This window comes from Callithrix jacchus, chromosome 10, assembly GCF_049354715.1.
Source record: "Callithrix jacchus isolate 240 chromosome 10, calJac240_pri, whole genome shotgun sequence".
Classification (NCBI taxonomy): domain Eukaryota; kingdom Metazoa; phylum Chordata; class Mammalia; order Primates; family Cebidae; genus Callithrix; species Callithrix jacchus.
Window position 1 is genome coordinate 87,037,329 of NC_133511.1, and position 27,905 is coordinate 87,065,233.

Consider the following 27,905-nt stretch of genomic DNA (forward strand, 5'->3'; position numbering starts at 1 on the left):
GTGACAGGGATAAAAAGCAGGTTTTAGAGATTGTCTGCTGGTTTCATTGTTGGCACTGCAAAGGGAGAAGTCAGTATCTGATTTTTAGATTACTAGGGTTTTTCTTATATGGAAAAAAATTTCACAATGTTTATACTTGAAATTCTTATCTTTGTAGATTTCAGAGGATTAGATACTAGTGGCAATGGGTTTCATCTTTGAGGAGTCTTACAGATGTGGATCATCTCTATTCTATTGAATTTTATTCCTGTTGAGCCAGATGATGGTGATAATGTTAGTGTCCTTTACATTGGAAGATTCTCCAGCTATGAAGGAAATGACAATGACCGAACACATATTGACATTTAGTCACTGTTAAAATACCTCCAAAGGACAGACTCATGGATTCTCTTACCAGATGGTGTTTCTAGGGACTCTGTCTCTTCCTTCTGGAGGCTACTCTGTGGCTTCCGGACTCTCTAGCACCTATGCTGACATCTACACCTTCACCTCCGTGTTCTAATGCAACCCTGAAGTTGGCTCCTATTCGCAATGAATCAATCAAGGCTTGGCTTCTGACTGAAGTGAGCTTGGTTATTTTTTCCCAGTTTTATCTTTTGGAACAGCTAGAAAGGAGAACCAGGTTGCTGGGTGGTTCTCAACCTTCACTTCTTTCTGGAGATTTTTAACTTGCATATGTCTGGACCCCACCATAGAGATTTTGATTTAGTTGATCTGGTCTGGTCTAGGGCTGGGCATTGGTTCATTTAAAAAAATTCCCCAGGTGATTTAATATGTGGCCAAGAAGATTGGGGAGCTAGTTCAGACTCTGGATTCTCAAAGTGTGGCTCCTAGATCAGCAATATCAGCATCACTTGGGAACTTATTAGAAATCCAAATCCTCAGACCCTAACCAAGACAAACTGAATCAGCAACTTTTTAGGGGTAGAGTTCAGTAATCTGCATTTTAATAAGTCTTCCATAAAAATTTTTGAAAACCACTGATTTAGATGAACCTTCTAAGATAGGGTAAACTGTTTAGGATGCACTCCACAAATACAACTATATTATATGCACAAGGAGCTCAGCACAGACCCAAGTCTAGAACTAGATCATACACCAACCACTGGGGAGTAAGAAGATTAGAGAGGTCCATGCTAGCAATGAGCACACCAGCTAACAAGTTCTGTTATCAAGAGGTAAGGCCTGTTCATAGCACGTTATGACTAGATTGTGAGCATTGGGGAGATGTTGTGCTGGGTTTAATTCTTGGACTTTTCTTTATTAGTTTAGGAAACTGACAACTGTGAGCTTCATCTTTTACTGGGAAAAAAATTGTTATCTTTCAAGGTAGTTGTGAAAAATAAAAGTTTCAATGGGAAAGGTCCAGCAAGAGTAAATGTCCAGCACATGTCCAGTGGAAAAAAATGCATGCTTAAGAAATTATTGCTAGTATTAGTCCCATACAAGAATAAGCAATACATGGTATATGGGCTGTCATGGTCGCCTCTGGTGTCCAGTGTTAAATTTTATAATCATAAAGCAGTCTCCTCACTAAACTAGGGTTTGGCCTCAAGTCCTTTCTAATATGGTACTCTGGGGCAACCACTATCAGACAATCAGATCTGACTTTCAAGATAAATCCCATTTGCCACCTATAATTAACATTGCAAAAATCTTCTTAGAGATATTCCTATTCCTCCATTTTCTTCTTTCCCACATTTACTTCACACCTGCTCTGTAGAGTCCTGGGAACATCCAGGATAATTGTATGGTTTATTCCTGCATTTCATCTAAGTCTTCATTTGTGTGTCCTTAGGAAACCTTTTTCCCAGACCTCTCTCTCTGCTTTAGTAGATCTATTCCCTTACTCATCACACTCCATTCCCTTACTCGGCTTTATTTTTCCATGACAGTGATTACTACCCTTAATTACATATTACATGTTACTTTACATATTTATTTATTGTTTGTGTCTCCTGCTAGAATGTGAGCTCTGTCACAGCAGGAGATTTGTTTCATTTGTTCACCATTTTGTTTTCTGTACTTAGAATAGTACAGGCACTTTGGAGGTACATCACAAATATTTGAATAACTTCACATATTCATGGTCTTACTTAACTTTTTTTTTTTTGAGATGGAGTCTCACTCTGTTGCCCAAGCTGGACTGTAGGGGCATGATCTTGGCTCACTGCAACTTGGCACCTCCTGAGTTCAAGTGATTCTCCTGCCTCAGCCTCCCGAGTAGCTGGGACTACAGGGACCTGCTACCATGCCTGGCTAATTTTTGTATTTTTAGTAGAGATGGAGTTTCACCATACACTATATTGGCCAGGCTGGTCTTGAACTCCTGACCTTGTGATCTGCCTACCTTGGTCTCCCAAAGTGCTGGGATTACAAGCGTGAGCAACAGTACCCGGCAGGTCATATTTAATTCTTATGCCAGCCTTTTATTTATTTATTTTTTAACTAAAGGAGAAACAATGTGAGAGGGAACATATAAAAACATGAATAAATTCACAGCCGTTAAGTAGCAGAACTGAGATTTTAAGCTCAGGATTATATGTCCAGAGCTCAGATTTGTAATGACTATACTTTCTCTAAGGAGAACATAATCTTGTCTCCTATGCTTCGGGGTTCCTGTAAATTCTCCAGAAGCTAAAAAAAGCACTCTGTAGCTCTCTTGGTATGGTTTTCTACTTCCTCTGTTAATAGGCTGTTAGACAGCCTCAGCCAGAGGAACTGGATGTAGAATTTGGTGACAGCTTTTTGACAGTGCTATCAACAGATGCACTGAAGTTCCCAGGGCAATTACTGAGTTGATGTTGATGAAAATATATTTTGAATACTTTAAAATTGCCCCTTCTTTGGATTTATTTTAGGGTCTTTGTTATGGGATAACCAAAGACTGCTGGTAAAGGCAGTGTGAGGCAACTGATAAATAGTGAGGCATCCTTTAATACACCTCACTTTCAAGATGGGAGACTGTCTCAGAGGAACAAACAGAGAGTCTTTCTAGGTGCTTTAATTTTCATTTCAACCCAGTTCCACAAAATCTCTTTGAGCTTCTGTTTCTTATCATGCCCTGGGCTTGGAGCCAGGGATATCATCCTTGTTGTATCAATAGCGTCTATTACTATGTAATGACTACCTCAAACTTAGTGGTGTAAAATAACCACCATTTTACTGTGCTCATAAATTCTGTGGGTCAATAATTCAGATAGAACCCAGAGGGGATGGCTTGTATCTTTTTGGTATCAGGGCCCCAGCTGTGAAAACTTCAAGTGCTGAGGGGACATTTAAGGCTGGGAAATGGAATCAGCTGAAGGCTTCTTTCTGCCTATGTCTGGCACTTGGCCTGATATTCCTCCAAGGCTGGACTCAGCTGGGGCTATCAGCTATAGCACTTCCAGGAGCCACATGTTCTTGGTTATTTTACAGCGTGGAGCCTGGGTTCTGAGAAGCAGTGTCCTAAATTGAAGCATCTAGACAATGAGCATTCCAGAAGCTGCCAGACTTCTCACCTAGCCTGGGAAGTAACACAGCCACATTCTGCTAGTTACAAACACATTTCTAAGGCCAGTCCAGGTTCAAAATGAGGGCAGTTAGATTTGACCACTTGATGGAGGAGGGAAGGGTTACATTAAAAGACAGTATAGGGAGTGGGGGATGTCATTATATCCATTTTTGGAAAATCTGCCACAGACACAGAGAAGAAGATGATATTTGTTACTACCTGTGAACATCAGTAGCTCAATCGCTTGCAGAAAGACAGGTGCATCAGTCTGCCATCAGGAAGCTTAATTTTCTTTGGAAAGCAACATTGGCCCATAGTGTGTACATTTTGTATATAAACTGGGGGTTATTTGCTCTGCCCTACATTTCCATTCCAGGTTTCATTGGAGCAATTTTCATAGATTTATCACCTTAGTGTAATGACTCACTGTGTGAGATTTGGTGTTGCTTTGGCACTTGGAAATTAGCATTCATTTTCAAAGTCTATCCCCTGACTCATTTTGCTTGGCTAACTGCTGTCCAATCCTTTCATTAAGGGCAACTTCCTGCATAAAGTCCCTCTGACCCTTCACCTGGATTATGTTCCTCTGCTATGTAGTATTATGGCACCATATACCATGCTTACCACTTTTCCTAGCATTTGTTATCCGGGATTAGAATGGCCTATTTTTGTCTCTAGATTGTAGGATCTATGAAGGCAGGGTCAGTGTCTGTCTTTGCCATTGCATTTCTAGTACTAGTATATGGTTAAGGTCAGTTTTCATCTATTCTTTTTACATCTGGTCTGGAAACAAAATAGGCAAACCCAAGGGCAGAGAGGGGCCATACAATTATCATATGTTTGTCTTGTTCTTCTCACTATCCCTCTTCTTCTTATTTTTTCTTCTTTCTCTTCATTTATGGAAGGAATCCATCACTGACACCTCCTAGCACACTTTCCTTAAATCCATTGGGTTCTCAGACCGCTCTGTAGGTAGACTTGTTAGCAACAAAGAGGAAAAAGGGCCGTAACTTAAGGGTAGTCAACCAAGAAAGGTACCCTCCAGGCCATGTGGCTGGGAAAACCTAGTACTTCTCTAAGGTCCAGAGACTTTATTTTTAATACGTATTCCTAGGAAAATTCCTCAGCTGGTTGAGGAAGTAGAAACAGATTATCTTAAGACTCTTGCAGTCTCAGTAATAACATAGTTTTATATTTCTAGGGTGGCATTCCCTTTGGTAGTTGGCTTCTCATATCTTTTCTAGTTTTCTATCTTTTGTAGTTTGAGTCTGGCTAGTTAAAAAAGTTTTCAATTATGAAGCATCTATGATACATTGGGTACTATGCAAACCTTGCAAACTGTACTTTAAAAAATTTTATTTTTTATTTATTATACTTTAAGTTCTGGTGTACATGTACAGATCATGCAGGTTTGTTACATAGGTATACATGTGCCATGGTGGTGGTTTGCTGCATCTATCGCCCCATCATCTCTATTAGGTATTTTTCCTAATGCTATCCCTCCCCAATCCCCCCACCCCGTGCTATTCCTCTCCTAGGTCCCCCATCCCCCAGGCCCCAGTGTATGATATTTCCTGCCTTGTGTCTGTGTGTTCTCATTGTTCAGCACCTACTTATGAATGAAAACATGTGGTGTTTGGTTTTCTCTTCTTGTGCCAGTTTTCTGAGAATGATGGTTTCCAGTTTTATCCATGTCCCTGTAAAGGACATGAACTCATCCTTTTTTATGGCTGCATAGTATTCCATGGTGTATATGTGCCACATTTTCTTTATCCAGTCTATCATTGATGGGCATTTGGGTGGATTCCAAGTCTTTGCTATGTGAACAGTGCTACAATATACATACATGTGCATGTCTCTTTATAATAGAATGATTTTTAATCCTTTGGGTATGTACAGAGTAATGGGATTTGCTTGGTCAAATGTATTTCTATTTCTAGATCCCTGAGGAATCGCCACACAAAACTGTATTTTTCTTAATACAACTCCTCAACAAAGTAGATACTAGTCTCTCTGCTTTAAAGATGGGGAAATGGGGGCTCACATGTAAGAAATGTATTGATAATTTACAGCTGTCTCATATTGGAGCTCTGATTTAAATGTGGTATGTCTGTCTCTAAAACCCTTATTTTTCCCCTTACACATCAAACATAGTTAAACAATTTCATTATGGACATATATGCCCAGGCCCCTTCCCTCTATCTTTTAGGGTCTGCTTTTTAGAAAACAGTAAATGTCATTAGGACTTGGGCCCTCACTGTCCTCTCGGCACTTTATGGTGTGAAAAATAACACAAAAATTTGATTACAAATTTTTCCTAGGGCTTCTATAACAAATTGTCATACACTCGGTGGCTTAAAACAACAAAATATTTTTCTCTCTCACAATTTTGGAGATCAGAATAAAAAATTAAGGAGTCAACAGGCCACAGTCTCTCCAAAGGCTCTAGGGGAGAACATGTCCTTGCCTCTTCCAGTTTCTGTGGCTCCTGGTATGCCTTGACTTGTGGTAGCATCATGCCAGTCTCTGCTTATGCCCTGACATGGTCTGCTCCCCTCTGTGTATCAGTGTCCCTTCTTCTCTTCTTATAAAGACACCAGTCATTGGATTTATGGCTCATACTAACCCCATCTGGCCTCATTTTAACAAATTAGATCTGGTGAGACTCTATTTACAAATAAGGTCACATTTTGAGGTTCTTGGTGGAAATAAATTGTTGGGGGGGCACTCTTCAAACAAATATGGGTATAAATGAAGAATTCAATAGGAATGTAAAGATGCACTGAAAAGCAGGGTAATAGGGATAGCACATTTTCAGAGTTCTGTGTTTCTTCACCAAAGAAAAGGTGGTGGGGAGAGGTGGGTGGAATCATTTGGAATCCCATAGTTAACTGAGCTTCAAAGCATCTGGACAGGGAGCCACAATCACTGATGAAGGGGGAGGAAAAGAGATTTTTCCCCTTTGCCAGTCTTTCTCTCAAGTTTCTTTTTCTTTTTTTGTCCCTCATCTTATTTCAGAAAGTGAAAGAACAGCATGTTCGCACTGAGACTCCCTGAAAGAGAAGGCAAACTTCGGTTATAAAGAAAAACATTAACCCAGCATTATTTTTCTTGCCATGTTTCATCTTTAGACATTTGTCTTCAGATCTCCTCTAGGTAGTTGTGAAACCAAAAGAATCACAAGCCAGTCTCTTCACAGTAGAGAGACAAAGGGCCTCAGAAAAAGGGACACTGTGGGGATGCCTAGGTGACCATTACATAAAACCGCAGTTAAAACAGCTTCACTTCATTCTTCTGTTCTAGTTATGGATATTCCTATTGGACTAGATGTTTTAAAAGAAACCTTGAAATGTTGGACCACAGTTAAGCCCTTCATTAATTTTGTAGTTTAATGATGTGTTTCTAAATAATCTCTCTGGAGCAAAACTAATATTCACTGAACCTGCATTACTTGCCTGGTGTGCTACTAGATACTTTTTTGCATAGTCTCTTTGTTAATCTTCTCAGCAGCCCTGTGTGATGGATCTTATTGCTCACATTTTCAGGTGACAACTCGGAGGCTCAGAGACATCAAGTATGCTTTCTAAGGTCACAAAGTAAGCAGGTGATAAAGCTGGATTTGGACTGAGGTTCTTTCTCTTTGCAGGATACCATGAATTCTATATTCCTTAGGTACATAGAGGAAAGTAATGACTCTAATAAAACATTCCTGGAAGTTTTAGGGATGGCTTCATTAGAAACAGACCCCCATCACACTGTGATGATGCTGATGATGATAATGATGGTAATAGTGTCAGTGACAGCCTCTGCCATTTTTGGAGTTTCTGCCACTTTATGTGCCCATAATGAAACTAGATGTTTTATTAAGTTTCTTCCCATGAACATTCATTGTATCAATGTTCTTGAGCATCTCCACTGTATCAGAATCTGTTCAGATCTGAGGAACAAAAGACTAAGCCAACCAAGCTAAGTACTCTTTAGTCAGGGTATCATTGTCTGTATTTTACTTACACATACAAACTGGAGCACAAAGAGTTTGCCAAACTTCTCCTAAGTGACAGTGCTGGGACTTGTAGCCAGGTCTATTTGTCTCCAAAGCTTTGTCTTTTTCATTCAATCTTAGATACATCTGGAATCCATTGTCTTTCTTTAAAAAAATAAATTTTGTTATGTATATTTAAATTATACAACAGAGTGTTATGGGATACACATAGATCGTAAAAAGTTTACCATAGTGAAGCAATTAACACGTCCATCATCTCACATACTTACCCATTCTTTTTTGTTTTTGTTTTTGTGGCAAGAACAGTAAATCTATTTAGCAGGAATCTCAAATACAGTACAATTTTATTTTATTACCTATGGTCCTCTTGTTGTACATTAGAACTCTAGACTTTTTCATCTTACTTATTTGTTACATGGTAAACTTTGACCTACATCTACCATTTATTTTCTCTCTTCTTAAAACAAAACACAACATAAGCCTCTATTCTTTAGTTATAAAAGATACATGTTAGTTATAAAACATTCAAAAGTACAAAATGAGTAAGATAGTATATAACTCCCATTTGTCTTCTGTTCAGCACTAGTGTAAATTACTGCCAATTGTTTAACATACATTTTTATAGACTTTTTCTATTTATGAACAATTATACATAACTGATAAATATACATTTTATATAATATGCCATATATAATATATATTAATATATATCCAAACAGAAAAGCACTTGATTGAATTACTACTTTGTGTTTTATTGTTACTGTAGAGTTACTAGAAAGGAGGAAGCTATTTCCCTTCTACCCGACCTCCCCACTTTCCTCTCTGCACCTCTGCTAACACATTCTTTCTTCCCATAACCTTATTCAGGATTTTGAGTCAAGAAGAGCTTCCAGTCCTGGAAAATCAAGGCCTCTGTTACTGGGGCAGAGTTAATACACACTTTCCAAGAGGCTGAATCGTTGAGAGGGAGTTGGGATTACAGAGGTTGATGTCTGGGGATGTAAATGTGGTCTAAGCTAAAGCAGTTAGAGCCTGAAGGAAGATTTAAGAATCTGTAATCTCTTAAAGTGGTTTACAGCCAGAGTTGGGTATTTCCACCAAGGGTAATTGAATTTTCTGTTTACCCAAAGACTCAGGTCTCCAATTCTAAAGTTTCTGCCCTTGGCAAAGATCTCAGCACCTGAGCATAGGAGGGAATCAGCAGGGCTTCTGACCTCCAATAACTTTCTGCAGTAGTTAGTAACCATTGTGAAGGCCAGATGGGCCCCCCAAAACTTTTGTTAAATACGCTCAGAACTGTAGTGGGATCCTGCTGGGTGCAAAGAAGTCCAATAATGAATGAGATTTAGTTACCAATTCTGGCACATAAGGGATTTAGATTTATATTTATTTTGACTTAGAAAAATGCTGTTTGAACTCAAGAACTGTGTTGTATTATAAATAACATATGTCTTTCAGCCTAAAGCAGAGATTTTCAGATTTTACATTTTAGAACCTAGGAACTATCTTGTTCCTAGATATATGTTATACATAATTACTCCTTACACCTATGTTACTATGAAATAAATGGTGGTTTTCAATTAAGGAAACATGGAATATACCTAGGATTTTTATCAAAGTAACTAACATTTCTACTTTCAATTATTGGAAGAATATTTTATCTAAGTATAACTTTTGATGAGTCCTTACATTCCCTTCTTAAGATATGGACAGAGAACAAATGTGTTAACTTATTTCAGAACTTTCTCCTTAATAATTTTTAACAGGTTGTTAAGGTATGATTTACATAGTATAAGTTTCATCTTCTTAAAGTGTAGAATTTGATGATCTTAAGTATATTTTCAGAGTTTCACAGCAATCATCATAATACAGTTTTAGAACATTTCTATCACCTCAAAGAGAAAGCTGATACTGATTAATAATCATTACCCTTTCTGCTGAGCTTAGCCCTTGATAACTACTAATCTGCATTCTGCTTCTACACATATGCTTATTCTGGACATTTTATATAGAAAGGATTATATAATTATGTCTTTTTTGACTGGTTTCTTTTGTTCAGCGTAGCAGTTTTGAGGTTCATCCATGAAACCTGTTGCAGCATCTGTTTTATTGGTGACTAGTATCCAATTGTATGGATATGCCACATTTTCTTCATGTATTGGTTAGTTCATGAATATTTAGGTTGTTTTCATCTTTGGATATTATGAATAATACTGCTATGAGTAATCTGTGTGCAAGTCTTTGTGTGGACGTATGTTTTTCAATTCTCTCTATATACCTAAAAGTGGAATTTCTGGATGATATGGTAACTCTACATTTGTTTGAGGAACTGCCAAACTAATTTCCATAGAGAAAGAAATATTTTACACTTCCACTAGCAATATCCAAGGGCTCCTCCAATTTCTCTATATTCTGGCCAACTTATGATGATCCGTCTCTTTCATTATAGGCATTCTAGTGGGTGTGAGGTGGTGTCTCCCTGTGGCTTTGCTTTGCATTTCCCTGATTGTTAATGATGTTGACAATCTTTTCATGTGCCTTTAAACCATTTCTATATCTTCTTTGGAGAAATGACTGTTTAAATACTTTCTCTCCTTTTTAATTGGGTTACATTTTAATTATTACATTCTTATTTTTTTTTATATATTCTAGATTCAATTCCCTTATCAGATGTATGATTTGCAAATGTTTTCTCTCACTCTGTGTGTCTTCAGCAATTCTTTGCAAAAGAAATGGCTTGGCTCAAAGAAAGCTTCTGAAGCCTCATTATTATTTTCTTTACCCACAAAGTCACTGTGACAAATAAATATATCAAGATGTCATTATCTGGTTGTATTTCATTTTTAAGCCCTTTCTCTTTAGAGTTCTCTCTGGTTACACAATTCAGTTAGCTTTTTGGGGGGGTCTTAGTTTTTCTTGACCTTACTACAGCTTTTGATGCCAAAGATAATGATATTCTCTTTTTATCTCTGTCCTTCCTCCTTTTCTCCCTTCCATCATTTCTTTTTTATTTCCTTTCTTTCTTTTCTAAAGGGGTATTTGTATTATACACATACTAAATTTTAGAAGCTCAGCTATGGGCTGGAGATAAAAAAATATGGTTCCTATTAAGAGATTTGTGCTCTAGTGAGAAGACAGACGTTCATAATATACTAATAAATATAAATTATAAATGTGATTAGTCCTATGAAGGAAAGATATTAGATATTATATGAGAATGTTACAGGGGAAATTGCCTCACTCAAGGAAATTGAAAGTTCTTTCTCTGAGAAGGTGAAGACATAGTCACGATTTCAAGGATAAGCAGATATTGCATAGGATAAGAGGGAAGAGCATATGAAAATGCTTATGATGAGAGGGAATAAAGAACTTTTGAGGCAGGAGACAAAGCCAGTGTGCTTGCAGCTTAGCAGATGAGAAGGGAGGAATGGAGCAAAATCATACTGGGCAGGTAGGTGAAAGCAAGACTGTACTGGACTGGGAGTAATCTTAATAATGTTTGTTCTGCATTTTAAGACTAAGGGAAGTATCTGAAGAGCTTTGGCCAAGGGTGGCAAAACGATAAGACTCAAATTCCTAAAAGATTGCTCTCAGTATGAAAAATACACTGCAGGTAGGCAATGGGGAATGTAAGGAGATGTGTTTGGAAGGTATAGCAGTATCCCAAGTGAGAGATATTGGTGGCTTGGATAAGGGGGTGGCAATGGAAATGGAAATGTGGGAATGAGTTTGAGAGATACTCAGGAAGAAAAATTGGCAACACATGGAGATGGATTGATTATAAGTGATTAAAGGAGAAGGAGATATCAAGAATGAACAAAAACTGTGTGATTCTGCTTCTTGTTGATTTTTTTTTGAGATGGAGTCTCTCTCTGTAGCCTAAGTTGGGGTACAGTGGCATGATCCCAGCTTACTACAACCTCTGTCTCCTGGGTTCAAACGATTTTCCTGCATCAGCCTCCCAAGTATCTAAGCTTACAGGCATATGCCACTACACCGGGCTAATTTTTTAATAAAGATGTATTTTTTAGTAGAGCTGGGGTTTCACCATGTTGGCCAGGCTGGTCTCGAACTCCTGACCTCAAGTAATCCACCAACCTCAGCATCCCAAAGTGCTGGAATTATAGGTGTGAGTCATGGTTCTGCTTCTTCTGACATAGTTTGATAGTGACTACCTGGTTTGAGTTTACCATCACATTAATATAACATTAGGCCACATACAACCTCTCTATTCCCATTTATTCATTTAGAAAATAGGAATGACAATAATACTTAATTGATCTGGATGGTATAATGCATCTTAACAGTATCTGGCTCATATAGCATGTGCATAATAAATGTTACTTATGAAAAATTCAAATTATCATTGCTGTTTAGAAAGGAGGCAAAGGGAAAAAAATGACTAATTTCTGAAAAGTTAAATACATACTCTGGAGACTTTTGGTTCCAGCCAAGACAGAGTCCCATTCCTTCTAGGTTCTTCCTCTTTCAACTAAATACCCTCTGACATAACCCTACTATAATCCTGTGGCAATAGAAAAACTGCTTAGTAGAAGTAATTGGTGCTGAGATTCCTCTACTGAAGTAAAGTCACTGGGGTTCAGGAAGGAGCTGAGCCACCACTTCCACCCAGCAACATGGATACTCGATAAGGCAATGCAAGGCAAGGCTATTTGGCCCTCTGCTTCTCCCCACATCTATTGTTACTGCAGCCCATCAGGGAACAGGAGCTCTTACTCCAGGCAGCATTGACAGGGTGGTATGAGGTGGGGCTAACATTATACTTCATGGTGAAAGACTGGATGCTTTCTTCCTAAAATTGGCAACAAAGCATTAATGTCTGCTCTTACCACTCTTGGGCAACATAGCACTGGAAATTTTAGCCGAGACAATAAGGCAACAAAAAGAAATAAGAAGAATGCAGATTGGATAGGAACAAATCAAGCTGTATCTATTTACAGATGACATAATTTTCTATGTAGAAAATGTCAAGAAATAGTAAAAATGTTGTAGAGCTAATAAGTGAGTTCATCAAAGTCTCAAGTTATAAGATCAACACAGAAAATTAATTTTACTCCTATATACTAGTAATTGATATGTAGAAACTAGAATTAAGCACCTAATATCATACATAATTTCTCCAAAGTAAAATAAAATACCTAAGAAAATGAAATACCTAGGTAAAAATCTAACAAAACATTTATAGGATCTGTATGCTTAACATTTAGAAAACACTAAAAGAAGGAATAAAATATTATTTAAATAAAGAGAGGCATACGGTATTCATGGATTAGATGGCTCAGTATAGTAAAGATGTCAGTTCTCTGTAAGTTGATCTATAAATTTTAACATAATATCTATCAAAATTTCAGCAAGCTTAATCTAAAATTTAGGTGGAAATGCAAAAGAACCAGAATAACTAAAATAATTTTCAAAAAAAAGAATAAAGCAAATCCCTCTATTTGATATTAAGGTTTTCTATTAGATACTGTAATCAAGACAGTGTTGCATTGGCAGGGGAATAGACACAAAGATCAAAAGAACAAAATAGAGACCCCAGAAACAGGCAAATACAAATGTAACAAATTGGTTTTGACAAATGTATTAAAAGAATTCAATGGAAAAAAGTACCCTTTTGAACACATGGCACTGGAGTCACTGGATGTGCATAGGCAAAAAAATTAACCTCAATGTCAACCTTATACCTTATCCAAAATTAACTCAAATGCATCACGGGCTTAAATGTAAAATGTAAACATATAAAATGATTGGAAAAACTGGGAGAAAATATCTGGAACCTAAGATTATTAAAGAGTTCTTGGACATTACATTAAAAGCACTATATATACAATAAAAAATGATCAATGTCATGAAAATTAAAACCTTTTTCATTGTGAAAGACTGTGATAGGATGAAAATACAAACTGTGAGACAATATTGGCAAATCCCATATCCTATATAGGCTTTATACAGGTTGAGTATCTTTTATCTGAAATTCTTGGACCAGAAGGGTTTCAGATTTCAGACTTTTTCAGAATTTAGAATATTTGCATTATACTTACCGCCTGATCATCTTAAATCCAAACATTTGAAATCTGAACTGCTTCAGTGAGCATACTTTGACTATCATGTCAGCACTCAAAATGTTGTGAATTTTGGAGCAATTCAGATTTTAGGTTTCCAGATTTAAGATTATCAACCTATGAGCATAAAATATGAAGAAGTCTCAAAATTTAACAGCAAAAATCAATCCAGTTATAAAATGGGCAAAATAAATGAACAAAATTTTATTAAAGAGTAGATACAGATGGCAAGTGAAAAGATACTCAACACCATTAGTTATTAGAAAAATGTAAATTAAAAACATAATGCAGGATTGCTATACACCCATCAGAATAGCTAAAATGAAAAACAGTGACAACATCAGGTGCCAGTTAGGATATGGAGAGATGATTGCTCATACATTGCTGATGAGAATATAAAATTACAGCCATTCTAGAAAATCATTTGGCAGTTTTCTTGGAAACTAAACATGTCCTTACCAGATGACCCTGTAATCACAATTTGGATATTTATCCCAGAAATATAAAAACGTATGTTCATAAAATACTTTTATATTCTTTAAATGACAAACTATAGATATGGAGAACAGATTAGTGGTTGACTTTATTAGGGTGGGTAGGTGAGAGGAAGTGTCAAGTGGGTGCAAATACAGATATAGCATGATTGTGATGGTGGTTTTGTAAATTTTACGGGAGATAATATTGCAAAGATCTAGACACATACAGAATACATACATGAATAAATGAATATAGATTATAAATGACATAAACTAAATTATATTTGTAGACTAGTTAACGGTAACATACTAACGTCAATCTTCTGATGTTGATATTGTACTATAGGTATATAGGATGTTGCTAATATGGTTTGGCTGTGTCCGCACCCAAATCTCATCTTGAACTGTAATTCCTATAATCCCTATGTGTCATGGAAGGGACCCAGTGGGAGGTAATTGAATCATGAGGGTGGTTATCTCCATGTTCTCATGATAGGGAGTGAGTTCTCACAAGATCTGATGGTTTTATAAGGGACTATTCCCTGACTCTTTGTTCTCACTTCTCCTTGAGGCTACCATGTAAAGAAGGACATGTTTGTTGCTGCTTCTGCCATGATTATAAGTTTGCTGAGACCTTCTCAGTCATGCTGAACTGTGAATAAATTAAACCTCTTAGCTTTATAAATTACCCAGTCTCAGATATGTATTTATTAGCGGCATGAGAATGCACTAATACAGTAATTGGTACCACAGAGAGTGGGGTGCTGCTATCAGGATACCTGAAAATGTGGAAGTGACTTTTGAACTGGGTAACAGACAGAGATTGGAACAGTTTGGAGGATTTAGAAGAACAGGAAAATATGGAAGAGTTTGGAACTTCCTGGAAACTTAGAGGGCTCAGAAGACAGGAAGATGTGGGAAAGTTTAGAACTTCCTAGAGACTTGTTGAATTACTGACCAAAATGCTGATAGTGATACAGAAAATGAAGTCCAGGTTGAGATGGTCTCAGATGGAGATGAGGAACTTGTTGGGAACTGGAGTAAAGGCGATTCTTGTTATGCTTTAGCAAAGAGGCTGGCAGCATTTTGCCCCTGCCCTAGAGATCTGTGGAAATTTGAACTTGAGAGATGACTTAGAGCGTCTTGTGGAAGGAACTCTAAGTGGCAAAGCATTCAAAAGGAAGCAGAGCATGGAAGTTTGGAAAATTTGCGACCTGACAAAAGAAAAGAAAAACCCATTTTCTGGGGAGAAATTTAAGCCCATTGCAGAAATTTGGGTAAGTAATAAGGAGCTGAGTGTTAGTCACCAAGACAATGGGAAAAATGCCTCCAGGACATGCCAGAGACTTTCATTGCAACCCCTCCCATCACAGGCCCAGAGGCCTCGGAGAGAAAAATGGTTTTCTGGGCCAGGTCCAGGGCCTCCTTGCTGTGTGCAGCCTCAGGACTGTGTTCCTGATGCTCCAGCTGTGGCTAAAAGAGGCAAGGCTATAGCTTGACCCATTGCTTCTGAAGGTGCAAGCCCCAAGCCTTGACAGCTTCCATGTAGTGTTGAGCCTGTGGGTGCACAGAAGTCAAGAATTGAGGTTTAGGAACCTCCACCTAGATTTCAGAGGATGTATGGAAATGCCTGGATGTCCGTGAGGCAGAATAGAGAATCTTTACTAGAGAATTGCAAATGGGAAATGAAGAATTGGAGCTCCCATACAGAGTCTCCCCTGGTGTACTGCCTAGTGGAGCTGTGAGAAGTGGGCCACCATCCTTCAGATCCACTGACAGCTTGCACTATGTGCCTGGAAAAGTTGCAGATACCCAATACCAACTCATGAAAGCAGCCAGGAGGGGCATTGTACCCTGCAAAGCCACAGAGCCAGAGCTGCTCAATGCCATGGCAGCCCACCTCTTGCATCAGTGTGCCCTGAATATGAGATATGGAGTCAAGTGAAATCATTTTGGAACTTAAAGGTTTTAATTACTGCCCTATTGGATTTTGGACTTGGATGGGGCCTGTAGCCCCTTTGTTTTGGCCAATTTCTCCCATTTGGAACAGGTGTGTTTGCCCAATGCCTGTATCCCCATTGTGTCTAAGAAGTAAATAACTTGCTTTTGATTTCACAGGCTCATAGGCAGAAGGGACTTGCCTTGTCTCAGATGAGACCTTGGACTTTGGGTTTTGGATTAATGCTGAAATGAGTTCAAACTTTGGGGGACTGTTGGAAAGGCATGATTGTATTTTGAAATGAGAAGGCATGAGATTTGGGAGGGGTCAGAGGTAGAATGATATGGTTTGGCTGTTTCTCCACCCAAATCTCATCTGGAATTGTAGTTCCCATAATCCCTTTTTGTTGTAGGAGGGACCCAGTGGGAGGTAACTTAGTCATAATGGCATTTACCTCCATGCTGTTCCTGTGATAGTGAATGATATTCAATGGTTTCATAAGGGGCTATTCCCACCTCCTTCACACTGCACTTCTTGCAACCATTATGTAAAGAAGGACATGTTTGCTTCCCCTTTGCCATGATTGTAAGATTCCTGAGGCCTACCCAGTCATGTTTAACTGCGAGTCAATAAAGCCCCTTTTCTTTATAAATTATGCAGTCATAGGTATGTCTTTATTAGCAGTGTGAGAATGAGTTAATACCTTGGGGGAAGCTGGGTGAAGGGTACATAGGAGTCTTCATTCTTTTTTTGCAATTTCCTGTGAATCTAATTTTTTAAATTAAAAAATTAACTACATTATGGCCAACATTGTAGCAATTCTTCTAGATGACATAGCAAAGTGGAGTTTTAGAAAGAATGTAGGAGATGGAATGAGGAGATGATCACATGATTATCAGAAGTACAACTTGTTATTGATATTTATGTGCTTATAGGAAAAGTGGCCTACATGCTCTAAATCCTAATTTCTTCATCTCTAAAATGTTGCTGATAGATAACACCTGCTTGTCATATCCTAGTGCAGTCATTGTTACAATTTTGTAAGATGCATAAAAGGTTACTTTGAACAAAATAAAGCCACAAACCAGTCAGACCCCCAAATGTGGGGCATTTGTAGCCATAATGGAAATGTCTGTCAGGAAGTTGTTTGGGTACTGATTGGTTTACTAAGAAAAGCATCATTACGGGGTTAGATTGATTAGAGCCCACCTGAGATTTTCCATGGACAGGAAAGGAGAAGAAAGGAGAAAGGAACTATGTGATAATGACTACTTAAGTAGTGCTTCAATATTAGTCAAAATAATAAGTATTGTTGTGATCGTTATTATTATTAATACTGAAGAAATAGAGATAGCTTGCTGCGACCACCATTTTTTTTTTGTTCTGATAAATTGGATATTCCAAATATCTGATAGCCAAATGTAGGTTATACAGCAACAATCCTAAATGTGTATTTTTCACCTTTCTAATCTATAGTCTTATTTCCTAGGGACTACAATTGATTGTAAGCAAATATTTCTTTGGATCTGCAAAGAGGCATTCTAATTTAATTTGCTTCAAATGCCTATCTGCTCACAACCATTCTGCCTAAACTATTAGCTATAAAAGAAATAGAAAGATTTCCAAATTTTTAAATAAATAAAAAACTGACATGTAATAAGCGCACATATATATAGGATACGGAATGACATTTAAATGCATGAATGCAATGGGTAATGATCAAAAAGAGTAATTAGCATATTCATTGCCTCAAATATTTATCGTTTCTTTGTGTTAGGAACATTCAAAATCCTATTTTCTAGCATTTAAAAATTTGCAATAAGTTATTGCTAACCATAGTTACCCCATAGTGCTATAGAACACTACTACTTATTCTTTTTATCTAGCTATAATTTTATATCTTCTAATCAACCTGTCTCTATTCTTCTCTCTCTACTATCTTTCCAGCTTATCATAACGACAAGTCTACACTCTGCTTTTGTGAACTCAAATTTTTTAAGTCCCAAGTATGAATGAGAATATGTGGTATTCATCTTTCTGTGCATGACTTATTTTACATAATATAATGTTCAAAGCTCATCCATGATGCCACTAATGACAGGATTTTATTCTTTTTACTACTGAGTAGTCTTCATTGTGTATACATGACACATTTTGAATCCATTCTTCTGTCGATGGACTCCTAGGTTGATTCCATATGTTGGATATTGTGAATAGTGCTGCAGTAAATATGGGGATACAAATATCTCTTCAATATACAGATTTTTATTCATTTAGACAAACACAGTAGTGAGATTGCTGGATCATACAGTGGTTCTATTTTTAGTTTATGAAATACCCACACTTTTTTTGAAAAGGGCTGTACTAACTTATATTGCACCAACATTGTATGAGTTCTCTTTCTCTCCATCCTTACTGGCATCTGTTATTGCTTGTCTTTTCGATATAAGCCATTTTAACTGGGGTGAGATAATATCCCACTGTATTTTTTATTTCATTTCCTTGATTAATGTTGAGCATTTAAAAAATATACTTGTTGTTCATATTGCTGCCTTAAAAAAAGTGACTGTTCAGATTATTTGCCAATTTTTATTTGGGGTTATTTGCTTTTGTGCTGTTAAATTATTTGAGTTCTTTGTATATTCTGGATATTAATCCCTTATCACATGATAGCTTGAAAAAATATTGTTCCATTTTACTCTGTTGATTGTTTCCTTTGCTGTGCAGAAGAATTAGTTTAATATAATTCCACTGATCTATTTTTACTTTTGTTGTCTGTGTTTTTGAAGTCTTACTCAAAAATCTCTGCCCATATCAATGTTCTAAAGCATTTCTCCTGTGTTTCCTTCTAGTAGTTTTATTGATTGATGTCTCATATATAAGTATTTGATTTATTTTAAGCTGATTTTTGTATATGGTGAGAAATAGGGGTCTAATTTTATTTTTCTACATTATGAATATCCAGTTTTCCCAGCACCCAGCATTTAAGGAAGAGGTTGTCTTTTCTATGATGTATGTTGCTGGCTCTTTTGCCAAAAATCAGTTGGTTGTTTTATTAGTCTGTTTTTACATTGCTGTAAAGAGCTGCCTGAGACTGATAATTTATAAGGAAAAGAGGTTTAATTGTCTCTCAGTGCTGCAGGCTGTATAGGAAGCATTAGGGAGACCTCAGGAAACTTAGAGTCATGGTGGAAGGTGAAGAGAAGGAGGCATGACTTGCATGGCAGGAACAGAAGGAATAGAGCAAAGAGGAGGTGCTATACACTTCTAAACAATCAGATATCATGAGAACTCACTCAATATTATGAGAACAGCAAGGGGGAAATCCAGTGACCCATGACCTAGTCTCCTCCTACCAGGTTCTACCTCCAACACTGACGTTTACAATTTGACATGAGATTTGGGCAGGGAAACAAAACCAAACCATATCAGCTGTGAATACATGAATTTATCATTGGGTTTATCATATATATCAAATATATGTTCAATTGGCTTATGTGTCTGTTTTTATGCCAGTATCATGCTGTTGTGGTTGCTATAGCTTTGTGATATATTTTGAAGTCAGGTTGTGTGATGTCCCCAGCTTAATTGTTTTAGCTCAGTTCTACTTTTTGGGTATTTGGATTTTATGGTTCCTCAAATATTAGGATTTTTTTCTATATCTATGAGGAATGTCATCGGTATGTTGATAGGGATTGCATTGAATCTGTAGATCACTTCGAATAGTATGGTTTGTTTAACAATGTTAATTCTTTAAATTCATGAACATGGAATACTTTTTTACATTTTGCATGCCCTCTTCAGTTTCTTTTATCAGTATTTTGTAATCTTCATTATAGAGATCTCTCACCTCCATGGTTAAATTTATTCTTATTATTAAATTTATTCCAATTTTTTTTGTAGCTGTTATAAGTGCAATTGCATTCTTGATTTCTTTTCTCAGATAGTTTGTTGCTGGTATATAGAAATGTACCAATTTTTACATGTTGGTTTTGTATCCTACAGCTGTACTGAATTTGTTTATTAGTTCTTTTTGGTGGTTTTGGGTTTTTCAGTATATAAGATTATGTCATCTGCAGGCAGGGACAATTTGACTTCCTCTTTTCCTATGTGGATTCGCTTTATTTATTTCCCTTGTCTAATTGCTGTGGCTAAAATTTTGAGTACTATGTTTACTAGAAGTGCTAAAAGTTGTTTTCTTTGTCTTTTTCTATTTCTTAGAGAAAAAAATATTTTGGTTTATCCTGATTCAGTATGATTAGCTATGGGCTTGCATATATGGTCTTTATTGTGTCTGGGTGTATTGATTCTTTATGTAATTCATTGAGAGTTTTTATCATGAAGGGATGTTGACTTTTATCAAATGCTTTATCTACATCTGTTGAGATGATAATATTGTTTTTGACCATTCTGTTGATTGATCAATGATGTGATGTATCTCACATTTATTGGTTTGTGTTTGTTGAAGCATCCTTGGATCTTGAGGTAAATACTACTTGATCATGATGTGTAATCTTTGTGTTGTGCTGTTGTATTTAGTTTGCTAGTATTTGTTGAGGATTTTTGCATCTGTGTTAATCAGGGATTAACAAACTACAGCAAACTGTTGTTTGCTTTCTTTCTTATATTCTTGTCTGATATTAGTATCAGGGTAATACTGGCCTTGTAGAATGAGTTAGGAAGAATTATCTCCTCTTCAGTTTTTTAATAATTTAGAAGAATTGATAGTTAATTCTTTTTTAAAATTTGCATGGAATTCAGCAGTGAAGGCATCCATTCCCAGGGTTTTCTTTGTTGGGAGATTTTTTACTACTGTTTAAATCTTTTGATTTGTTATGGTCTGTCCAGTGTTCCTATTGATTTCTGGTTTAAAATTGATAGGTTACCTGTGTCCAGAAATTTATCAATTTGCTTTAGTTTTTCCAATTTGTTGACATATAGCTGTCATAATAGTTTCTAATGATTGTTTTTTGAGACAGGGTCTTGCTCTGTTGCCCAGGCTGGAGTGAAGTGGCATGATCATGCCTCACTGCAGCCTTGATCTCCCGGGCCCAAGCGATCTTCCCACCTCAGCCTCCCAAGTAGTTGGAAGTACAGGTGTGAGCCACCATGCTTGGCTAATTCTTATAGTTTTTGTGGAAATCGGGTTTTACCATGTTGCTCAGGCTGGTCTCTAACTCCTGGACTCAATCAATCCACCTTTCTCAGTTTTTCAAAGTGCTGGGATTACAGATGTAAACTACTGTATCTGGCCTAGTTGAATGAGTCTATATTTCTGTAGTATTAGTTGTGATGTTCCTCATTTTCAGTTTCTTGATTTTGTTTATCTAGGTCATTTCTCATTTTCCTTAGTCTAGCTAAATGTTTGTTGATTTTGTTTATTTTTTCAAAAAAACAAGCTTTTTGTTTCTTTGATCTTTTGTATTGTTTAAGTCTCAGTTCAGTTTAGTTCTACTCTGATCTTGATTATTTCTTTTCTTCTACTACTTTTGGGTTTGGTTGGTTCTTGCTTTTTTAATTTCTTGAAGTGCATCATCAGATTGCTAATTTGAAATCTTCCTACTCTTTTTATGTCAGCTTTTATTGCTATAAATTTAATACTGGTTTTACTTTGCCCTAGTGGTTTTGATGTGTTATGTTTCTGTTTTTCTTTATTTCAAGAATTTTTATGGTTTCCATGTTAATTTCTTCATTGACCCAGTGGTCATCCAGAAACATGTTTATTTTACATGTTTTTGTATAGTTTTAAAAGTTCCTCTTGGTATTGATTTTTAGTTTTATTCCATTGCAGTCTGTGAAGAAACTTGATATGATTTTAATTTTTAGAAATTTGTTTAGACTTTTGTGGCCTAACATATGTTTTATCCTGGAGAATGTTCTATATGCTGATGAGAAGAATGTATACTTTGTCATTGGATATATTGTTTTGCAAATGTCTTTTATGTCTATTTGGCCTTAAGTCTAGTTTAAATCCTATCTTTCTTTCTTGATGTTCTGTCTAGATGATCTATTTAATGCTGACAGTGGAGTGTTGAAGCCCCCTATCATTATTGTATTGGAGTCTCTTCTCTCTCTATCTCTCTCTTTAGATCTAGTAACATTTGCTTTATGAATTTGGGTCCTCCAGTGATGGATGCATGTGTATTTACAATTGTTATGTATATTTGCTGAACTGATTCCCTTATCGTTAGATAATGACATTCTTTATCTTTCTTTTTTCTTTTTTAACTTAGTATGTATTTTATCTGATGTAAACATAGTTCTGCTTACTTTTGCTTTCTATTTTTGTGGAATATCTTTTTCTATCCCTTTGCTTTTAGATGGTGTGTGTTTTTACAGGTGATATTGTTTCTTATAACCTTCATATAATTAGGTCTTTTAAAAAATCCATTCAGCCAGTCCGTATCTTTTACTTGGGAAATTGAAACCATTTATATTTGAGGTTGATATTGATAGATGAGGACTTACTACTGTTATTTTGTTAATTGTTTTCTGGTTGTTTTATATACCCTTTGTTCCTTTCTTCTTTTATTATTTTTGTGGTTTGGTGGTTTTCTGTAATAGTAATATGTTATCCCATTCCCTTTGTATTTGTTTATCTGCTCTACCAGTGAGTTATATATGAGTATTACTTTCATGAAAGTATATGACTCAAAAGTAATTTAAAAAATGTATATATTGTCCTTCACTTCCCAATGTAGGACTTTGTTAAGTTTTTCTTATAGGTCAGGTCTAGTGGTGAAGAATGTCCTCAGTTTCTGCTTCTCTGAGAAAGACTTTGTTTTCTCCACATTTCTGAAGGCTAGTTTTTCTATGTATAGGGTTCTTGAGTGGCATTTTTTTCTTTCAGCACTTTGAATATATCATCTCATTCTTTCCTGGCATGCAGGGCTCTGGTGGAAAATCTGCTGTTAGTCTGATTCTTATATGTGATTTGATGTTTTCCTCTCACAGTGTTTAGCATTCCCTCTTTGAAAGTCTGACAGTAATGTGCCTTGGTTAAATTTATTTGGGGGCTCTTAGCTTTCGAAATCTGGATGTTCATATCTCTCACAAATATTGGGAAGTTTTTACTAATATTATTAATTTATTATTATTATTATTTGAGACAAGGTCTCTCTCTGTTACCCAAGCTGGAGTACAGTGGAATGAACATGGTTCACTGCAACCTGGACCTCCTGGCTCAAGTGATCCTTGTACTCCAAATGCTCCCTGTGCTGGGATCAGGATCTTTAAGGTCTGTGAGGCTGTTCTGCAGCTAGACTTGCTGGTGTCCATGGTGGAAATATGGTTACTGGCCATCTCACACTTTCTTTTTTCCCACAATGCAAGTCCCTCTTGGCTTGAAACTAATTGGTACCAGATGCTTTGCTTTCCTCTCTTTAAGGTCTTTCTAAGTTTTTGTACTTTAAAGAGTCTTCATAACTTTTCTACTGAATCCCAGTATTCCTCCTTACTCTGTTTGATTTGTGGTTATCTACTGTTTTGGTCCTTTTTTGGGAAAGTGAATGCTGGACACCTCTATTTAGTCATCTTAATAACATCTGTCTCAATTCAACTGTAACCACCAACCTATGATTAAGTCTGCCCTCAAGTAATTGTAGCATCAGTATTAGTAGAATTAGTAGGAGGAGTAGGAGTAGGAGCAGCAGCAACAATGATAATCAAATAGCTAATACTTGTAGAGCACTTACTAGCTGTAACATGCTATAAGTTTTCTACCTATATTAATTAATTTAATTCTCATGACAATCCCAAGTGATAGGTTCTATCATTGTCCACATTTTATGAGGAATCTTAGAGAGGTTGGGTAACTTACTTAAGTTCACATAGCTAGTAATTGGCAAACCAGGATCTTTTAACCTAGGCTGGTGGCTTTGGAGTTCACACTCTTAACCTCTAGGCCAGTCCATCTTTCACAAGCACTTGTCATGTATTTTTCAGCATCCTTAGCAACTGGAAAGGAATGTGATATTTCTAGAAGAAAACCATATTTTCTTTGGCTGTCTCTGTTAAACACTGTTTTGAAGATCCTGGTCATTTTGAAAACTTGGGTATAAGTAAAGAAAATGAAATCTGGAAGTTCTATAGTCTTTGTTCTTTGGGAATAGGTCATATATTCTCAGTAAGTGTACAGATCTCAGTAGGAATTGGGGACTAGAATACAGGAAGACAGTGTGTTGTGGGCATTATAATATCATTTCCACATGTCATGGTTTAGTTTCAGCCACATCCAAATTAGCTTCCAGCTGTTCAGTGTTGTGTTCATCTAGTGTCTATATTCACAATCTGAGCTTCTCTATTTACCAGTTCTGTGATCCTGGGAAAGTTCCATAAAGTACTTTGGTCTAAGTTTCTTCATTGTAAAATGAGCACACTTATTTCATTTAAATGGTATAATATACATTAAATATTGACTTCAGTGCTTGGCATTCTCTAGGTTCAATGCCGTTATGTAATGTATTAATAGACAAAGTGAAGGTTGTGGAAAATATGCTACAATTCCTCTCCTCAAAGTCAATTATGGCATTGACAAAACTTGCAAATACCATTGCAATATATTATGATATCATTGCCTCCAAAGATGTTAAGATAGTAAATTTTATAAAAGTTCTAAGATAGATGAAATTCATGGTATAGGGAAAAAGTGTGTAAGGCTTCATGATCATGGTGAGAGTATGGGTGTGAAGTGGTGTTTGAAGCCAGGCAAAGGCAGATAAACCAACTATATTGTGAGAGAGTATTATGGGTCAAGGAAACAATATGAAAAACTAGAGAGGCAGGAACAAACTGATATATGTGCAGGACAGCAATGATGCCACCTTATTAGAAAAAAAGATTTTCTTCAAGAATATTGGAAGATAAGTCCCGATAGGTAAAGAATAGTTCAGGCTTTTAGAATGCTGTGCAGAACCATACCTTTCTCCATACTTGAGCCTGCATGAGCAACTCTAATTGAGAAACCTTGACCAATCATGAAAGATTATTTCAAATACTACCTCTTGCAAGAGGACTTTTCTCTTCTCTCCATTAGAAGGAATTTCTTCCCTCCAATGAACTCAGTCTAGTTTATCATTATTCCTCTTATCTGGCCTAACCACACATGCTAGTTTGCCTGGGTCATTCTGAGCTATGCTTGTTATTCCAGTATTATTATTAGTAGAGCACCCTTTCATTCTAAAATATGTTCCATTTATATGATAAAATGTAAGGTCAACTGCTTATAACTCTTATCACTTCTCTTCTGTGTTTCAGTTAGTTACCTCTATTAAAATGTTCAGGGTAGCAGAGACCATATCTACTCATCTTTGTATTCCCCATAGACCATAAATTCATTTATTAAATGAATTTAAGGAGGGAGACTGAAAACTCTTGGAGTACAAGTCTGAATTATTAGACTTTTTAATGATTCCAACATTGTCTGGTATTGCACCTGCACATACTAGGTATTTGATAGGTTCGTAAATTCGAGGAGACATGCATGGGACATACTACTTCTGGAGTGTGCTGGAGATGACGTAAGCACAGATTAGTAGTGTGTCCTCATAAATCTTATCTTCTTTTCTCACTGCTTTGTAACCTGTGCACATTTCTTACTGATAGTTTGGGTTGGTTTTAAGGCCCAAAGAAAAATTTTATTTGGAAAATATTTCAGGTGTTAAATCAAGAGTCAGATGCATGTGTGTGTTCTACTTCTATTGTGTATGCATGATGAAAACAGTTTTATTTTGCAGGATTTAACCTTTCTCATTATTGGGCCCTTGTTAGGATATTAAAATAAATGGTAATGAAGATGGATGATATTTTAGCTGGTTAGTACATTGGTTGAACAATTCACTTACCAAACTATAGTGACTATTTTTTTGTTTTGTTCAATTAGTGTTATTTCCTTGAGATTTATAGCTGGAATTTCTATACTTGCTTTACAACTTTTTTGTCATTTGAATAGTCCTATTGGATTTTTCTTCTTAAAATTTGTGAGAAGTTATACTAGCAGACGTTAAAAGGAATAAAGGGCATAAACTTTGCCATATTGTTTGTTTATAGAATAGTTATTTGAATAACTCTATAAACTTATTGAGTATGAGAGGAAATTATGGTTATCTATGAAACCTTAGTTTCTAACTTGGAATCTTTTCATCTGTTTTATAGGGTTAGGTTGGGTTCCCTCCAGGTCTTATGGATTAAAGATGCCACAGCTATTTGAATATATATAACCATATCACTGCATGGCAGACAGCTACCGAGAGGTTAGATTCTGAACCCTGTGAAAGTGGGCTCTGTGGAGAATTAGAGTTAAACTGCTCAAGGCCCTTAAACAGAGGCCTCAGAGTAAATGCTTTTCCTGTTCTCAGCGCAGTCCTGTGCTCACCAGCCTTTCTTGTGACCAGTGCTACTCCTTTGATAATTTTCTTGGGAGATTCTCCTTTGCTAGGCTGTATTCACTGGCCTTCCTCTGCAGTTTAAAGCCATGGAATCTCTCATATATGTCGTTATTTTTCTTCCTTTGTCTTTCTTTTTTTTTTTAACCTGAATAGAATGTTTCCCATTGTGAACATTTTTCAGCATTGTGAACATTGTAGGCTGGCTAGTTGTTTTGAGCTCTCCTGCACATTGTGCAATGCTTAGCAGCATTTCTGGCCTTTATTCCGTAGATTTCAGTATCACTTTCTGTTCTGAATCATGGAAACCAAAAATGCCCTCTGACGTATTATATATTTGCAGGGTGAGGCAGTGCAAAATTCCCCCTATTGACAAACATTACCTTGGGATTTGTGTGAAAAGCTTTTTAGAAGGTGGAAGAAACAGTGGCCTTAGGGCAGCACTTAGCAATCCTGTGATGCCTGTAACGTGTGTGACTTCTCTGACACTGTTTCTTTACCTACAGCATAGGGATAATAACATCTTTAGTTCAGAGTTTAGATTACAACAGAAACTTTCAAGCACATAGTAAGGTACATACAAGTGGTAGTCACTGTTATTCTTACTTGGTGAATTCCAGCTAAGTTTCCCAATACCAGTAATTCCAACTTAAGAAAAGGTGTTTCTCTTTTTCTCTCACCCTGGAAACAGAGCACGATGAATGTGGCAGTGGCCAGCACAACTGTGATGAGAATGCCATCTGCACCAACACTGTCCAGGGACACAGCTGCACCTGCAAACCGGGCTACGTGGGGAACGGGACCATCTGCAAAGGTAGGCGTGCCACCTTAGGGGAGAGCTGTGAGCCCCCATTCTGCCCGGGCTCTCAGCACTCATGCATCAGAGTTTCCTGCTCCTGGTTTATCAACCATCAAGGGTGCTGTGCATCAGAGAAAAAGAAAAATGCTTCAGGTTTAGCTTTTGAATTGAAAGAAAAAGCTGTAGGTGTGGGTCAGGGTCACAGTTATACAACTTGGCGGCTCTGTTCAGCTTTGCCTCTTGGCATGAGTTTGGGAGAGAAGCTTCGATTGCGGACATCTGCTTTGCTTTCCTGTGAGCTTTCCTCTGAGGGCAAGTGGATACTGTTTCTGTTCACACTTGTGGTATCTGCTTGGGTAGGAAAGTTACAGTTGTAGCCTCTCTCAGTGTCTGAGAGCAGTTTATCAATTCAGAAGCCAGTGCTCTGGCTTCCCTTAGCATTTAGAATAAAATTAAAATTACTCCTTCTGGCTTATGAGGGCATTCAGCATCCGGTCCCCGGCTCACAGCTGACACCTCTCTTTCCTCTCACCCTCAATCCCTTTACCTCAGCCTACTGGGTCCCTGTTACTCCTTCAGCATTGCTGTTGTCTCGGCCTCAGTGCTCATGTCTTTCCTGTCTCTGCTCAAATATCCCCTCATCACAGAAATGTTCTTTGACCACCCTATCTAAAATAGCAAGCTTAGTACCTCTTAGCCCGTACCATGCTTGGTTTTTTTCCTTCAC

At 37.0% G+C, this 27,905-nt stretch overlaps 1 protein-coding gene across 6 annotated transcripts in view; it reads left to right on the plus strand.

The window, feature by feature from the left end:
* The window catches only part of NELL1 (neural EGFL like 1), a 936,371-nt gene that overhangs the window by 578,443 nt on the left and 330,023 nt on the right, over positions 1–27,905 (plus strand). For all 6 annotated transcript variants that reach the window (XM_035266029.3, XM_035266032.3, XM_035266031.3 and 3 more), the window contains one exon: positions 27,071–27,193. In XM_035266029.3, the coding sequence (XP_035121920.3) occupies positions 27,071–27,193 (123 nt within the window). The remainder of the gene's footprint in view (positions 1–27,070; positions 27,194–27,905) is intronic.